This window comes from Boleophthalmus pectinirostris, unplaced genomic scaffold (genome assembly GCF_026225935.1).
Source record: "Boleophthalmus pectinirostris isolate CB_2022bp ecotype Guang Dong unplaced genomic scaffold, ASM2622593v1 HiC_scaffold_5, whole genome shotgun sequence".
NCBI lineage: Eukaryota > Metazoa > Chordata > Actinopteri > Gobiiformes > Gobiidae > Boleophthalmus > Boleophthalmus pectinirostris.
Window position 1 is genome coordinate 22192537 of NW_026571404.1, and position 17700 is coordinate 22210236.

At 40.7% G+C, this 17700-nt stretch overlaps 1 protein-coding gene across 1 annotated transcript in view; it reads left to right on the forward strand.

Annotated features, from left to right (window-relative positions):
- ehbp1 (EH domain binding protein 1) overlaps window positions 1–17700 on the forward strand; it is an 86564-nt gene that overhangs the window by 48148 nt on the left and 20716 nt on the right. The window contains exons 16-20 of the mRNA XM_020921052.2: window positions 1753–1894; window positions 5229–5374; window positions 7984–8122; window positions 8547–8647; window positions 10463–10586. Of these exons, the coding sequence (XP_020776711.2) occupies window positions 1753–1894; window positions 5229–5374; window positions 7984–8122; window positions 8547–8647; window positions 10463–10586 (652 nt within the window). The remainder of the gene's footprint in view (window positions 1–1752; window positions 1895–5228; window positions 5375–7983; window positions 8123–8546; window positions 8648–10462; window positions 10587–17700) is intronic.

Sequence of the window (17700 nt, forward strand, 5' to 3'; positions counted from 1 at the left end):
TGGCCTATACGTTGTATATTCATAGATGCACTGTCTTTTTTCTGTGGGACCATTTCTGTATTTTCTAATCAGCACCTATGACTAAGTTAACCTGATGCATTTTCTATGCCTATAATCCTTGCCTCTGGATAGGCAAAGCAATTTCAATTTTTCTGTCTTGAAAATGCCTGACAACAGTGATGCACATGGTGGGGCCCCATCTGTTTTAATGTATATGTGCATAGTCTTAACATACTCAAACCTGTGTCCCTATCAGCTCAGGCCAGACTGAATATCATCACCGCTCCTTAGCCAGAATGTCAGATCTGGCAACATTATACCAAAAAGCAGTATGGAAAAGGGAAGCATTTTGTATATTAACTTTCATAACCTCCTTGTTTGATGTCTACATTAAAGCTTCCCAGATTTTCCCACATACAGATACCACTTATTTATGTCACAGAGAAAAAGACAGTTCAAACCCAAACAATGTATCTTCTTATAAGACCCATCTTCAGTTACAGTAATGTAGATACCAGTGTCCAGTGTCATCTTGGGACATAATGATTATTATGGAACACATATCCTCTTGATAACATGAGGTAGTCTATAAGTGACCCCACTATAATGCCCCTTATTCCAGCAGATATAATATGTGTGCTGAATTGGTAATTGAAGTAGTTGGCTTTAATATACACAATATTTGTGTTCCTATACATAATCCTCTGCTATAGCTCCTCCTCTTATCTGTGTTTTGGTCTCACTGCTCTGCCACCGTCTCTCTGTCTCCTGCTCTTTATCAGCCTCTCTAAGGTGTGTTCCCTTTGCCCCATGGGCATCCACCAGACCTGTCTCCAACACACACATACACCCAGTGCATTAGGTTGCTGTCACTTACAATAGATCCCTATTGTCCAAGCCAAACAATAGCTACAAACAAACAATTGACATGGAAATTGAGAGATGTAGCTCATTAGCGGGTGCTGCTTGTTTTGTTAATGGATAAATTGGTGGCTTCAATAGGCCAACTCTAAAACCCTTGGCTCAATATGGAGAAGCCTGATTAACAGGAAACCACAGGGAGGAAGATCAGTGACAGACATTCATGCTCCCCTGGGCCATGTGCATGTCTGCGCAAAGTGAATTTTCAAAGTTTGTAACTTTTTGTTCTTAAATACACAGACCGAAGCTGAATCTTAATCTTAAATCATTATGAATAATGTTATATTTTGAAATAATATTACATTTACTGGGTTACTCACAGCATGTTTTTATTTTCTATAAGAAATCATTATAAGTTTTATTGCCATTGTCAGTAAACAAACTCAAAGATCATGCATTAAAATTAGTCAAAAATAGACTTTAATAAGCAAAACACAATACAGTAGGGCAGAGCAACAGCACATAAACATCACCTAAAATCATTTGTTAGGATAATTACAATAATTACACAAGTGTATTGACACAAAGTCATGTCGTCATCTGTTCGGTGTTCCATCATTGACAGCTTCAAAGACTTCTTTTCTGATTGTGGTGTGTGTGTGTTTGTGTAGTGCCCTACACTATCAGCTCCATCAGATTGGCCTCAAAATAGCATTTCTGCTATTACTGAAGGTGCATGCTCAATACTGTATCTGTAGTGCAACAATTTATGTAGTTGAGACCACAAACATAACTAAATGCATAAATGTAGTTTTGTTGTCTTCTAAACAAAAATCTTAACTGTGTCTGCTGTCCATTTCTTGCTTACATGTGTTGTCTTTCTGTTCATAGGAGCAAGACGCAGAGCGGAGGAGGCAGCTGAGAGAGAGGGCAAGGCAGCTGATCGCAGAGGCTCGATCTGGAGTCAAAATGTCCGACCTGAGCACGTTAGATGCAGACAGAGCCAGAGGAACCCGGGCCAGTCCTGCTGGAGGTCAGTTACACGTAGGAGAAGCACAAAGCTATCGCATCAGTCCCGCACTTATTGTCTACAAAAGAAGCATTTGCTTTTAATGTACACCTTTTCCACACACACTAGGACTCCCACATTTCCATTATGCTCTCTAAAGGGGATCTGCCTAATCCGCAGAGAAAAAGAAATGTTATTCGACTGCAGTCCTGATTCAGAAAAACACCTTCCCAATATTCAGAGCAGCAATTTACCCTGCAACTCCTCCCTTGTCTCGTTCTCTCAGTAATTGTTAATCAACACAACACATGGTGTGGCCAAATTATGCTCCAAATACAAAAAGGCTTCTAATAACAGCTTACAGGGGAGCAAATGCATCGTGTGCACGTCCCACTGCTTTCCATTTTCTTGAAATTGGGGTTATTATGGTAATGACCATTATTAGATGTTTCTTGTTGTTTGTTTAAGACGTCTGTGCATTACACCTTCCATTTTATTCAGTTCAGGCATTATGACTTTACTGCTCATAAATTACAAACAGTGGCGTTTACAAAATTACAGACCGATTTTTAAACTTTGAGGTTTGGATAAATTGGAGAAGTGTTAAATTGCTGATCTGACCTTTAAAATTTTGAAAGTTGTATTGCTATACTGAAGTTTACCTTTGTTTACTGCAGGGTCTTTTAACATTATTTGTTTTCCCTTTTGTTAACTTTACTTCAGTTGCTGATGTTTCTAGTATCTCTTTCACATGTACTCCTCAAAGAAAAATGATTTATGTGAGTAAAGGAGGACTAAGGGTAAGTACTAGTTCCCAGGGACCAGTCAGGTAGATTACATGTGTAAGTTTAAGATGACTGGTAAACTTGAACTGACAAAAGCCTGGTAAGTAAATCCTTAGATAGAAGTGAGATCAGTGACTCGTTAACTGAAAATGACAAAGACAAAAAAGTATGGCCAGGGAAGAGGGGCACTTGATTTCTTTGCTCTTTCAGCCTTTCTGAATTGAACTAATTGTTGATCTCATTAAAAAGGGAGTTGAAGGGAAGAAGGGAGCAAAGGGGGAGGAGGTGAGGAGAAGAGAAATGCTTTGGGCTGTGATTCACAAGGCCTGCCGAGCAGAACGGCTAATCCTAGCCCCTACACACAAACTCACCATCTCTCTCCCTCTCCGCACCATTCACGCTCCTTCAGTGCAGCACGGACCCCCCCTCCAAGTATCTGCCCGCAAAGAAACTTTCCAAACTCCATCACCATGGACTCCTATTAATTAGACCCCAACCAGCCACGCAGGGACGGCACTTGCTAGCACGCTCCACATCGCAGCCAGCAAATTAGAAAAAAAAAAAAAAAAACAGGAAATGCTCTTATTATTTACAATCTTTCTCTCTTTGTTCTAAATGGCTCGGCCCAGCAAGTTGTAAACAGCAGAGGAGGGTGCTTGTGTGTTCCGTTGCTGTTTACTGATTGTTTTTGTCTTAATCCATGGTGGGTTATCCATGCAGCTAGAGCTCTTCGGGTCTCCGTATGGGCCCGCTGTAATTTTATTTTCTTTGTTGGTAATGTGTAGACACTCTTGTTTCTATCGAACCCCTCAGGAGACTTAATGGAATATATGCTTTCATGTTTTGGAGGTTATTGTTTGCCTGGCCTTTTTATCTGGAACACGAAAATAAGGGAACCAATGCATGAATAAGGAAAATTAAAAGGGAGACTTACTTTCAGTTGTGGTTGATACACTTTGTTCAGCAGCTCAGCTGAAACACTAAACCAGAATCTCACACCAGAGTCCACTTATTTCTAATTACAACAAAGTTTCAGTTGCATAAGCATATCTTTAAAATCCCTAGTTTTCAAAATATTTTTTTCAAACTATGATAACATTTCTTTCTAACTACCATACCTGGACTATTGGGAATTTGGAATGTTAGTTTCTTCCATAAACAAATTCAACAAGATGTGACCGAAGGAAAAAATAAATAAATAAAACTTTGTTGAGCAAAACCCCACTGTAAGTCTCAAAATAGAAAAATAAAAACAAAAACAAAAAAACAGAAAAACAAATGAATTGGAGCATGAAGCAATTTACTATGGTCAAAGAACGTTTAACTCTGCTAAACAACCACACAAAAATTACATGTTAGAAATTATTTGATATACACCACCTTAACAAAATTGAAATTATTATTTTCCCCCCTTGGTATTTTCATTGACATTTGAACATAGGTATCTGTAGCAGTTATTAATAATAAAACTTATTTTCACTAATTCCTTTCCTTTTAACTGCTTAACACCATCTTGCACTGCTTTAGTCTTTTCAGTCTCTTCTGACCTGTCCGTACTCATATCCACAGATGTAGATGGAGAGAAGGATCAGCGGTATGTGGACAATGTTGATTTTGAAAGGGCTGCTGCTACTGCTGCTGATGAGGAGGAGGAGGTGGTGGTGGTGAAGGAGGAGGAGGATGAGGAGGAAGATGAGGAGGAAGAGCAGCTTCAGTTTGAGGCTGATCCCACTGCGCTTGGTGCCACATCTGCAGCTTCTCTGGTTACTAGCCCACTGCCACTCCAGGCCTCACCTCCAGACTCCTTCACCGCGCTGGGGCCACTGGAGCTTACTAACCCCACCTCTGAGCTAACTTCTCTGGGTAAAACACTGGCTTAGGCTGCATGCTTCAGTGTCTGTGATGCTTTAAACTAACTACTAACTCAGTTGATTGATTTCTTTTTGCTTCTTTCATATTTCTTTTACTATGAAGTTTTAAATGTAATTAATAAACTTAGCAAAGTTCTCCCCAGTCACAATAAAATCATATCTTTAGGGAAGTATTCACAGCAATCTTCAGAGGTAGTAATTGCTTTGTTTTGCTGTGAAACACTTTTATTTTCGTCACCAATTTTCCATTGATGTGAGATAGGTGAAGTTACTTTTAGAAAAACACATAAACACAACAGGCAATGCTCTGTCAAGCTTTGAAGTGCCATATCTCAGCTTCATTTGTGTTTTCATTTCCTGTTCTTTGTTGATACAATTTATTAACATGAAATAGACCAAAATTAAATTTGTAGCTTGAGTCAATAATTCTATATAGTTGATAACTGGAGAGACATTCATAGTATATTTAATTGTTTTAAACGTGCACTTGAATTTGGATGACTGGGAGATGGCACATAAAACACATTCCCTCTTTCATCTTTAGGACAGTGGTCAGTCATGGCAGGGGAGTTGTGTGTTCTCGCCATAGAAAATGGGTAGCAAAAACACAAATCAAAGTATTAAAAGGAGCAGGGTTAAGAGAATTACAATTTTTACCTCTATATTGTTTAAAATTGTAAGTGTGTCCATTTCTCCCACTAGGTCTGAACAGTAAACATGTGGACCTTAAGCTGAAGAAGATTGAGACCAAATCAGGAGCGACCTTACCTTCATCCCCATCTTCAACATCCTCTTCCTCATCACCCTCTGTGTCATCCTCCACGCTCAGTCCAGGCGAAGGGCCAGAGGTACAGTTTCTCATAGCTCACATTTGAGTCCTGTGCCAGTTATTGTGAAAGAGATAATGATATTTTTTGGTTAACAAGTTTTCATGTAAAACTGTGTTTCTCCCCGCAGTAGTCTGACACACACACACACACGGACGGACAGACATTGTGATGTTGTGCCTTACCTGTAGCTCCTTTATCCACTCTGACCTTTTCAGACAGTTCTAGTGTGAGCGAACACATGGGGAGGGGGTGCTGGTTGTTGCATGTGTCTATATCTTCTGATGTGAATATTGAGTAAACATCGTAGCTGGGCCGTCTTTACATCTATTTAATTGATTTTGAATGTCAAGTGGAATAAGGTGAGTGTGTGTGACTGTCAGTACAAGTGAGACCCTCTGTGCTTATGGCGACACAGAGCGTCTTTGATCATCGATTCACATAAACACCCTCTTGTGTTCAAAGCCTAAAAGGCTTAGCCCTTTATGCCCAAAGGAGTGGCTATGTGTGCCTGTGTTCCCATTTGACACAGTTTGTAACACCATGGAGGGAGGATCCTGATTTGAATATATGCTCAGTATGCTCATTTGTTTAAATAGTTTACTGTAATTTAACTACTACAGTTAAACTCTGATCCAGGAGAATAACTGACATCTTATAATAAAACAGTATACAGTGTATTTTAGGTGTCTTAGAGGAGGCTGCTCTGATACTGTGTAGTTGAACCCCTGTGCAGACTGTCCTTTCTCTCATTAGTGATTGTGTGCATGCGCAGCGTCTCGTGCACGATAAGGCCGTGCGACGCTCAGCAGACTGCAACATTAGTCACGCAGCGGCCTGCACATTCACAGACACCAAACCAAAACCCATGAATTCACCACAGCTTACCACAGCGATGGTCGTGCTGATAACAGATCACAGGGAGAAGGAGCACGACAGGAGGAGGCAGGGACTCTATCTGCTGGTCCCAGACTGTGACAGGAGGCACAGGGCTAACCCAGTGAGCAGGTGGTCTGCTGCATGTGCATCTGAACAAGTGCTGACCACCACAATGATTATGTGGCCAACAAGACTTCGGATGGGTGTTTCAAATCTGTCCCAACTTAATTACATGACTACACAGAAATGGTTTAAATGTGGACTATATAAACTTTATTTAACCCTTATAAAGCTATGAGTAACTTCATGGATAATGGTATACCATATACAAACCACTTCCTCAAATTAAAATTTGAAATGAGAATGTGAGTATTGTCACATTATGTCACCCACCAGTTCAGTAACAGTCCAGCAGTAATTATGCAGCTAGAATTTCTCTCTCATGGGATTTGCTTTTGGGCTAAAGCTACTGTCCTTTGTAAATGTTGCTGGGGCTTGCAGTTTTGTTAGTCTCTACACTGTACAACAATAATTAATCAACAAAATCTAAATCCCCTTGTAAATATGACAAGGACAGCACTATTAATTAAACTAAGCTTTGTACTGCAAAACATATTCAACATCATGCATTTTTGTACAGCTGTTATGTTATAGTTACCATGCACATATGCAAACAATTTTAATATTCACTTTCATTATCACATGGGACTTTTCATTGCAATCAAACTTTATGCTCCATTTACCGTTTTTTATTAAACAGCACAAGCAGCCACTTGACTCCTCCCTTTCATTCTGCAATTAGCAATTTTGTGGCGCTCCTGGGGATTGTCTTGGGGTTGGCCCTTACATTGTCGGGTGCACACGTTCACTCTAGCCTTATGTTGCCGGAAATTACTAATTGGCCATTTCAGTTCATAAATTTGACTGGATTTAAAGTTATGGCGGCAGCTGACAGAAAAAGCAAAGAGCGAGCAGAGTAATTGCCGACATTGTTATTGAAAGTCAATAATCTAAAACTAAACTAATAGTTCCCTTTTGTTTACTGCACAGTCTCAATTAGCCATCCTATCTCTAGAGCCTGCCTCACAATCTCAAGAAGTGGAACATGTGTACCCTAATTGTTGACTTTATTACACGTTTCGCAGTCTTATTAATGTTACCGCTATGTCAATCTCTGCCCAAACTGGTTTTCTTTTCCACTCGGCTTGGTTTATTCGGAGGCCCCAGTAATAAAGCATTTCCGCATCCCATTTTTTGATAGCAAGAGAAGCAAGCGTGTAGCTTTTTAACACATGTTCACTTTGAAAACAATAGTGCTTTTTTGCATTTTGCATAATTTGAATATATTTTCTGGTTCGAGGTTTTGTTGAAAGTCAAGTTAATTGCCTCCTTTTTGTCTCTCTCATGAGTCAGACTACAGTGTAGTTAGTGTGCACACAAAGAGTCTAATAGCAACCTCTCCCATGTACTGTACTCTATACCCACACTAGATGCTTCTTCAATCATCACACATACCTATTTTTATTATTTTAGACTGTGAAATCATGTAGTTTTTGAAGGTGTGACGAAAGTTTGTTTAATTATTATAATTTTTTCTTACTTTCATTTATGTAGCAAACAGGTGGATATACATGGCAGTTTTTAAACATTTTCTGTCTTTGTGTTCCCATTGTATTTTTTGTCCTCCACCCACACAAAGCATCAGTAAAGGGTTAAATGATGGACATTAACTGTTGTTTTCTTTGTGACAGAACAATGCAGATGAACTTCGTGCAGAGCGTCTGCGTAGGGCCACAGAGAGACTGCGGAGCCCAGTAGTCTTCAGCAAAGAATCTGCAGTGAGAAAAACACAACTCAAGTCCTTTAGCCAGTATGTGGAGAGCAAACCAGGTGAGAGCACATTGCCTTAATTACTGCTGTATATATGAACATTTTAAACCTGTTTTAGTAACTTTTAAACCTGTTTTAGTAACTTACTGTCAATCTCTGGTTAAGAAAGTTTAATGACTTTCCGCTTGTCAGTTGTTTTTTTTCTTTGAATGTATTGTAATTTGATGCCCTAAAATCACAGTATAACAGTATATGTTTAGACTGTCTGAATATCATGAATTAAACTACAATAACATTTGTATTTTCTAAAAGCTGACTTTGTATAACAATACTGGCTAGGGTAAGGCATTAGCAGAGCTGCTCTGACATTTGCAGTGGCCTTGTACTGGGACTCAAATATCCAGAGCAACTACGTACAGTTTTTGTTCAAAAAGATCACACCTGCGTCAGAGTAAGTCTTGTAAATGTGCTGCTCTTTTGACAGAGGTAAAGAGGCAGAAATCCATCCCTGAGGATATGAGGCGAGCAACTGATGAGAGGGGGTCACCAACAAACTCTGATATTTGCAGACCATTTGAGGAGGAGGTTTGTCTTCAGTTGGATAAACTTGTATTCATGTTACAGTGCATTTCTCTTGTGACATCCTGAAAACTACATCTAGACCAAGATCTAGACCACTTTCTGTATCACTAGTAGTAGTCGTGCTATTCTGACTGTGTCCTTATTTTCAGACTTTGAGTTGCATATCTATACAAATGACCTGAGGTGGCTAGAAAGACATTTTCTGGACATTGTCAGATTAGCCCTGTAATTGTTCCTTTTGACCTTTTTTAATTTCTTTCTACTCAGCTTTTTCCACTCATCTCATAGATAAATCTCTTCTCTTGCCTTGCTCTGTCTAACACCTCATTCCCTCATTCTCTTCACCTTGTCCTCCCCCCCCGAAATTCCCATTCACTTAACTGTGCCCACTTCTCAACAGAGACATCTTTGTATTGATCTTGCACACTGTCATTTTAATTATGGAAATGGTAGATATGAGCTGCTTTGCAATTCTAGTGTGTGCGTAGTATTGGACCTGATTACACACGCGCTCTTATCCTGGCTTGTATTTAAACTTACTAAGAGTGTATCTAGAAGAATGCTATTATTTCATTGAGTGTGTGCCATCAGAGTCCACAGGGTGAGTCTCCCTGCACTTTCACCCTCATCCCAGCACACACGCACAAATACACAGGCCCTCCTCCTCTTCCTCTGCCTGGGCCCCAGGGTTAATGGGTGTTCAACCTTTTCATTATCCCGATCAGCCAAGAATTACCTGCTGAATGATGTTTGCATTAATATAATATATATGGTAATTTCCCTCCTCTTAATTACGGCTGGGCCGAGCGCGGCAAGGGGAGTGGGCTGATCATGTGTAAAATTGATTTGCCAAGGAAAAATATGGTGATAGAGCAAGAACGTGCGAGGCAGCAGGAGGGGCAGAGACTGTTGGGAATCAGCCTCCACACACACAGGCTAGAACACACGTGCACAGGGCGCTCACATGAAAGAGGACAGCCAAAAGTGCTGGCCTGGGTGGAATATACAAAAACTTCCTCTCTTCTGCTCACTACTTCACATTCCCATTAAGAAAAAATGAAGTGCATCAGCAATAAAATAAATAAATAAAAATCCTCAATGGTGAATTTTGAATAAACATTTTCTTCACTCTGACAAGTTTTTCGGGAGAATGGTACCACAGAGACAGGAGGGGGCTCAGAACAGCAGTATATTAAAAGCATATCAGGCTGATGGATTTAATCATTTATGTGTGAATGAATATAAAATATGAAGCTATAAATTGACAAGTGCTTGGATAAGATGACATGAACATGCAGAGTCTACCTGCATGCGGAGTGATTAATTCAAAAGGGTATGAATTCCACTCTATTGTCTTTATTTTCCCTTTAGTTTGAGATCACACATGATGCTCATCTTCAAGATTCATATAGTACAACATCAGTATTTCCAAAGTGTCAAGTTGCATAGACTAATCCTACTGTTCAATGAATTACACCATTCTCAGCCAGATCTTTCATTCAGAAGCAACAGTTTGTCTTTTAAGCTACAGATCATCCTCCTTCAGATTAGAACTCGCGTAAAAATTAACACTTTGAAATTTAGCATGTTAATTAAGATTTGTGTCCTTTCTACCTGTTATTTCGGCTCTAAAACCATTTTGTCTCCTCTTTCAGATATCTTTCCAATTCACATCCATTCTTCTTTATCCTCTGTTTGCACAATTTCTCTTTATCCTTTATCCATTCACCCTTTTTTCTTTGCCTGTGTTTAATGTTGTATCGGACTACTTTGCCTGTTCCCTGACTGTCTCTCTGCCTTGCTCTCTCTGGCTGACAGAAGGCGTTCAAAGACACCAGTCAGTATGTGGTTGGGGAACTGTCGGCACTGGAGAGCGAGCAGAGGCACATAGACGCCCGAGCAGCACGCGTGGAGAAGAGGCTGCGCTATCTCATGGATACAGGTACCCCAAGCCCAATTACACTGGAAAAACTGTTTTGGCAAATTGAGCATACGCGCGCACATAGACAACTGCGCTGGGAGGGGCTGTGTGCGTTTCTCTGTGCGTTTGTGAGAATCTTTGAAGGCCCCCCCCATCTCAGTTGAATGTTGCGCGACAGAGCGCTGGGTGGATATGAAAGGAGGGAATGGGGGTGTGAAGGAGGTGGAGCAGGGAGGGAGAGGGTGGGGGCAGTGGGGCTGGGGAGAGAAGGGAGACCTCTCTGGGCCGGGGTGATAAGGGAGCCCTTCATGGGGGAAACGATAACTGGGTGCGATAGCAGCGCCCCAGCCCAAGTCTTCACTGCTGCCGTATGCCAGCACGGCCCCAGCCAGGCTGCACAGTATTGAACAGTGCGCTCAGCCATGCACGGATACACACACGCGCGCCTTCCCTAGTACATATCTGGCCTTCATTGATATGCTGTATAAGGAAGGACGGGTGAGTTAAAGGGAGAGGCAACTAAATATAAAAAGAGTGAGAAACCAGGCAACTCAACACAAGCGCTGACACAGTTCACAAATCCACGACATACACACAGCACAAATGCTCACCCTGCCCTGCATACAAAGTGCAATCTGGTTTGGCAATGGAGCTGAATTTGGAAGGTTTTTATTTAAGATTTGGCTTGGGGTAAAGCCTTGTTAAGACATGAGACAGTGTGCCCAGCCAAAAAAAGCGGCCTTGGCTCCGTTAAGTCCCTTACTGAAATGGGAGAATACCATCCCATTTCTCACACAAGATTCATGCATACAAGAAAAAAACAGGTGTGAAAGTGTAAAATGTAGTTTGCAGAACATCTTCTGTTTGCTTTTGTCATATTTAGCTTCTGCTCATATGCTCTTTCTGATATATCAGCCTGTAACTTGGAGGATTTTGGCTCTTAAGCCCAAAAGGCAACAGAGGACAGGATAGAAAAAGTATAGACCTGTTGAAAAGGAAAGCAGGTGGTTTTGATTTGAGCTCACCTTCCCTATCCCATTTGGGTGCTGATATTGAGACTATCTCTGCTGCGATTGTTGTGTTGGGGTTCCTCGTTTTCCTCTGCTCTGTGTGTCTGTGCCCTCTCTCCCTGTTAGAGCACATGCTATTGTGTCTGTCTGAAGGGCTGTTTTTCCTGCTACAGCGTCACCCACTGATAAAGCAGCCACTAGCCACTACTAGACGCAGGGTATTTACTTTCCTACACCTTCCACCATAAAGATTTCTCTTTTTTTTCACCTGGGAAAAATAAGTCAAATAAACTTCCTAGAATCTGAAGTTAGTTATCCAAAATTTAAATGTATCTTTTAAATAATTATCACCATGAAGTTAGATTTCAGAGTTTACAACTTTTTGCCGCATGCACAGTACCTGCATTTCATATCTCATTCTGCAGCACTTATCCGTGAGACTCATCCAATAGCTTATGGATCGTACCTTTGGGCTGAAGTCTGGAGGCGTCAGAGCGAGATGTGCCAATGACAGGTGGTCACTAAAGTAACCTTTATCACCTGAGCAGCTGAGGTCACCTTTCCTACGTTGTCATAGATGATAGATATTTTTCTCAAGCATGACCAGCTGATTGAAGCTGCGACCCATTGGCTGTAAGCAAAACATCTGCTATTGATCCAGTGACTGCTGCCTGAGCAGTAACACCAGTTACATCCCAACAATATCATTTTTATAAGATTTTAGTGGAATGAGGCACAACAAACTAAAATTGCTCTGAGCATTACCAACAACATTTGTGTCCACAAGCTTAATTTATCAGCAGTGCTATTTTCTAGTTTCAAATGCAAATATATACACATTTAAGATTTTGGTGCTGGGAGTTTTCATTTCACCGTTTGGCAAGCCTGTTTATTTATTTGCCCCACAATTTTGGGAAACAGTTTTTGCCAGAGCCAGAGGAGGGGTGCAGAAAATGTGTAGAAAGGTTTGGGTGAGCCCAGTGTGCAGTGGTGCCAGGGCAGTGCAGAGAGCAGCAGGAGTGCGAGGCAGATGTGAACAGGCAGGCCGACTGACCCATGACTTAAAGCTCATTTCTCTGATCTATGACACAGCCTGGGAAGAGCCACTGTGCTCTGTTGCTGCTCCTGACCAGTGTTGTCACCTCATCTTTACCTTTTGCACTCAGATTTGTCTTGGATCTATCTATACAAAATCAGGAGTATAGTAAGTTTTTTAGCCATCCTTTGGAGTTCACTGTAATGGCATAATTTATTAGTCCATTATACATTATGGACATTTTTCCTTCTCTAAATTTAGGCACAGTGCATCTTTCTGGAGCTTTTTCTATGACGCCGTGTCCCTCCCCAGATGAATTCAAAGTAATTGGGGTGGTTAATTTATTTACTCAGAGGCAGTTCACAGCACATTAAATAATAGAGATAATTGAACAAGAATTGTCAAGTGTCTTCTGATATCAGACACATTACAGGAGGGAGAGTGCATAAAACTCCATTTCTATGCTCCCATTGTTTATGGTAATTAAGTACACAGATTTATTCCTTGGTTGCCTTCCAAGCTTATGGCAAGCGCCATTGTTGTCTTCTATTAATATGTAATCAGTAAATAGTTTAATTTTCTAATCTGCGGTTGGAGAATTCACTTTCTAACAACTCTTAATTACTGCTGGGCTCTAATGAGCCTCGCCATGCCGACACAGGCAGCCAATCACAGACTGTGGCTGAGTCAGGGGGGGATTTGAATTCCTGCAGCCTCCCCCCTGCACTAATGAACTTGTTATTCTTGCACCACTGGGAGCACTGTCCTTCACATGTGCTACATTAGGAGAATGCACTTCTGACAGACTTGCAAATATTTACAGATGGTGGCTGATAGTAACCGACTATATATAGCTAAATCACACTATTCTATATATTTAGATACAAAAATGTGTGCTTATAATCACTCAAAGTTGTCTTACAATTTAGGGCATTATTTCATTCACTCATTCACAGGTGGTGAGCTACTATAGTTACATCTTTCTAATAAGTCTATATTTGTAATCTTCTTGTCTTTTTCAATATTCTAAACATATTGTTGCTGTTGTTACATAGATGTTCCAGAAGTCATTATTGGTGGTAAATGAAAGCCACTCTGCACTGCTAGGTTGTATACCTTAATGGATACCATTATCCAAATAATGACTCTGTGCTGCTCTGCGGGCTGTCCTCACCTACTGTGCATTTGGGGACATGAGTTTTAGCTTTTTTGTTTTTTGTTTGTTTTTTATTGTAGCATACTCAATACTCATAATCAACCTTTGTGTCTGAACAACTGTGAGAAATTATGACACAAGGAGTCTTCCAACATGGCCTCAGCAACTCGGCGATCCATTGGTCAAATGGAGGATGTGAGTAACGTGATTTGTTAATTAATTTACCATGTGTTTAAGGGGAGTTATAAGGGAGTAGTTGTAAATGGTAGTTTGTGATGCTTTGAAGCTGAAATAAAGCTACAGTGAACAGTATTTTTAAATATCTTCTCTGCATCACATTTTAACATCTCATCATATACCTGAACACTACTGTTTCAATTCATTCATGACGTGAACTAGGAATGTATTTTTTGAATCTATGAAGGTGAGGAGGTCTATATTCAAATGAAGGATAGTCCTTCAAAGGTGACCAACATTAATGCCAGTAGGTCTTTTTGAGGGAAATACATATTTGTGTTACAATTTTTCAAACTAATGAACCTTTGATAAAAATGTTATCATCCTCAGAAAATATATGTATGTATGTATGTATGTAAGATCATTTAACTTTTTAACAAATCATTACTCTCCCAATGGATCTATGGGAATTTATACAGTACAATTTATTGATTTTTGCAGTTAGCAAAAAATGTCTTGGACATTATAGAGCTCCTTTCAATTGCTTTTTTAGTGGATTGTCTCTAGATAGCTCTTTTTGCCCCATTTCTTAAATGCATCTTGTGTGAATAGTGCTGTTTATTTTCCTCCCCATCAAGTAAGCAGTTGTCTCTGCCTCTTTTCCCATGTCTTTCTAATCCATCATTGTGGCCGCGTCAGCTTATAGTTTGACTAAAGATTTAAGCTGAGCTACAACATGAGTGGCACTGGGACTCCCTCACATATGCACGCACACGCATATCCAGCCGTCACCGCTACACAAACAGCTAGCTCAGATTTAAGTATATTATCAGGCCCAGTTCTTTCACAAATGCATTGTCGAAGAAGCTTAACATTAATTATTGTAACTTTGGACAGATTACATCCATACCCGCCTTGTAAGCGCAAGGCAGACTCATCTTGACCTCCTATACGAGAGCTTAAAGACACAAGAATGGCATTTTACCAACTTTAATGGGATAACCAGTCTAATCTTTCAGCACAGAAAAAGTGTTGGGACTATAATACCTTCCCCAGTTCACAGACTCAAAGATGGAGGCAGAGAGGAAGGCTATAATCTGCTGCGCGCTTTGTTTTCAGGTGCTCTATTAATTTACCTAGTCTTTTCACTTGACAATAACCTGTTAATGCTTTGTAACAATGCCTTGCGCAAGTAATACTGGAATAATCCCAGTGAGCGGATATTTTGGGTATTAGTGAGAGTTGGCCGCCATCTTTGAAAGTCCAATAGCTATTGGTTTGTAAATGGATTACCATACAAAACTAAGGCAACTAGTATTTTTTCAGTGGCATGTCATACTAATTCATGGTGAGGGACATGGATGTGATCAAAGTTTTGTTGTTGAGACAGATCCATTGGCATGGATAACTTATAGTCACTGGAATGTGTTTGTGGTCATCCCAAAATTCTCTTAAGGAGCAAATGTACCATTCTTCTCTATGGTGAAAGAAAAGATGTAGGGATCACTCCTTGAAAACCTATTGCCTTTTTCTTGCCTTTGAGGGGCCAAAATAAAGGATTTAGGCCTTTATTGTTTTGTGTGAAAATGCATGTGTGTGACTTGAAAGTTCAACTGGGTCAGAACACAGATTAACCCTAACCCCCCAAACACCCAGTCAGATACACTCCGCTTCCCGCTTGCTGCTTAATCTCCTCTGCCATTTAAATGTTTGAGCAGCAAAACAATTTCATTAGACAACTTGCAAGAACTGCACAGGGCTTCTATGTCCACCCCAACCCCCTCCAAAACGGACGATACCACCCTGGGTCCCAGATGTGTGGCACTCCTATACCCCCCCCCACCACCCTTATTTTCTCCAGCTCAGTGTCAGGCTTTCATACATTCTTTAACAGTGGGGATGAAAGGGGATTTTTAGGAAGATTAGGGAACGGGATCCTCAAGGCATTGTCTGAGAATCTTCAGATAAAACGAGCTGGGTGGATGGAGTCAACGGGTGGGACCAAAGGAGGCAGGGCTTGTCAGGACGGAGGGAAAAGGTGCTCACCGCTTGCTACTGCGTGTAAAGACTATACTGATTGGGTGTTGATTGCTTAACTTTTTATTCTTCTTTTATCTCTTTCCAATCGTTCTGTCAATTTTAAACCAATTAAACTTGTCCCGGCTGGGTCACACACTCCTCCCTTCATTGGGCTGCCAGTGATAGGGCGATTAACATTTTCAGCCGAGCAGGGGGAGAGGGGAGGGGGCTGGCGTGGGAGAGAATTGGGAAGTGGACAATAGCCGCTTATGATAATCTGCTCTTTATTGGAGCATCCCGCCAAAGCTTTCATCCACCGCCTCTCTGCCCGAGACACCATGTAGCACCCGGGCCAACAAACCAGGCTGTGCGCTGCCAACGCATCGTCACACACAAGGAAACTCAGACAGACTATCCACGAAACATGCATTCAGACACTAAAGACACAGAAGATTCACATAAACACAGACCTTTGTTCAGGGCACGAAGCTGGGGTATTGTCAACTCTTGCCATCATGATCCAAGTGCATGCAAAATAGAAATGAAACGAATAATGAAATATTCACTTTTTTATTATAACACAAATATAATAACAATAAACTATTTTTGGCAACTTGAACACGTTAACATTTTAAATGAAATGTAATAAATTTGCTTGGCTCAAAGGATATTTTTAGTGCCTAGTTGAGAGCCGCTGTATTTTCCATGTAGTTGATTACGTGGTTTACAGGCTTCTGCTTCCATAATTGAATTTCTACCTACTAGTCAATTAATCAAGGCTTTCTTATGGTAACTGATGTGGTGGTACTCGACAATGCAGGTTAATGACAGAGGTTTGGCCTGTAATTACACCATTCAGTTGCTAACACAGCTGCTCGCCATGCTACCGTTGTCATCACCCCCTCCATACACACTTTTCCCCATTTCCCATTGTAATGAGCACTCCAGGCTACAAATACCAACAGCTGTCTTTCCCAATACATTACCATTTAAATATCTATTTAAGCTAAGCAATTTTGCATTTGTGTATTGAATGTGAGCGTCAGGCAGCGGTGTGGCAGTAGAGTTGTGGTGTCACTTGTAATGTAATGGAGAGTCAAATTAGAAAGGCAGTGTGATTTGTTTTCCATAGTTACCACCAACACAGTGGGGGAAATTGGGCCAATTAAAAAGGATGTAGCAACACAAATGTTTTGGCATATCAAACTAAAATTGATCTTAATAGTGCCATGCAATTTATACTGTCCTTTTGTAATTTGACATCAGCAACAAGCCATGTAAATGAACAAAAAATAGTGTAATGTAAAATGTCACAGCGCAGCACGTTATTACAAGTACAGAAGGGAGCCCAGTTGCTTAATAAGGATGACTAATGTTGTTAGTGAAGCCATTACTGGTCCACAGATTAATTCATTAGGCAAATTCATCATTTGCCTCCCATTGGCCTCCCATCACAAGGCATGTAATATGACACCACTCAAATTTGTTCTAACATCTACCCCAGGGGGTCAAGTCACCCCCAACGTCACACACACACACTCACACACACCCTGTCTCAGCTAATGGGGCAGGCGGAGCCACTTGTGCCAGTAGATAGCAGCTGTCTGTCAGCAGTGGGTTTGCGAGTTCTCCACTGGGGGTTATCACAACTCCCTAATACCACGCACATTTATTTGGTTAGGGAACCAAATGTGTCATATCCTATTAAACATTATATCATGCATTGTTGTGAAGGAA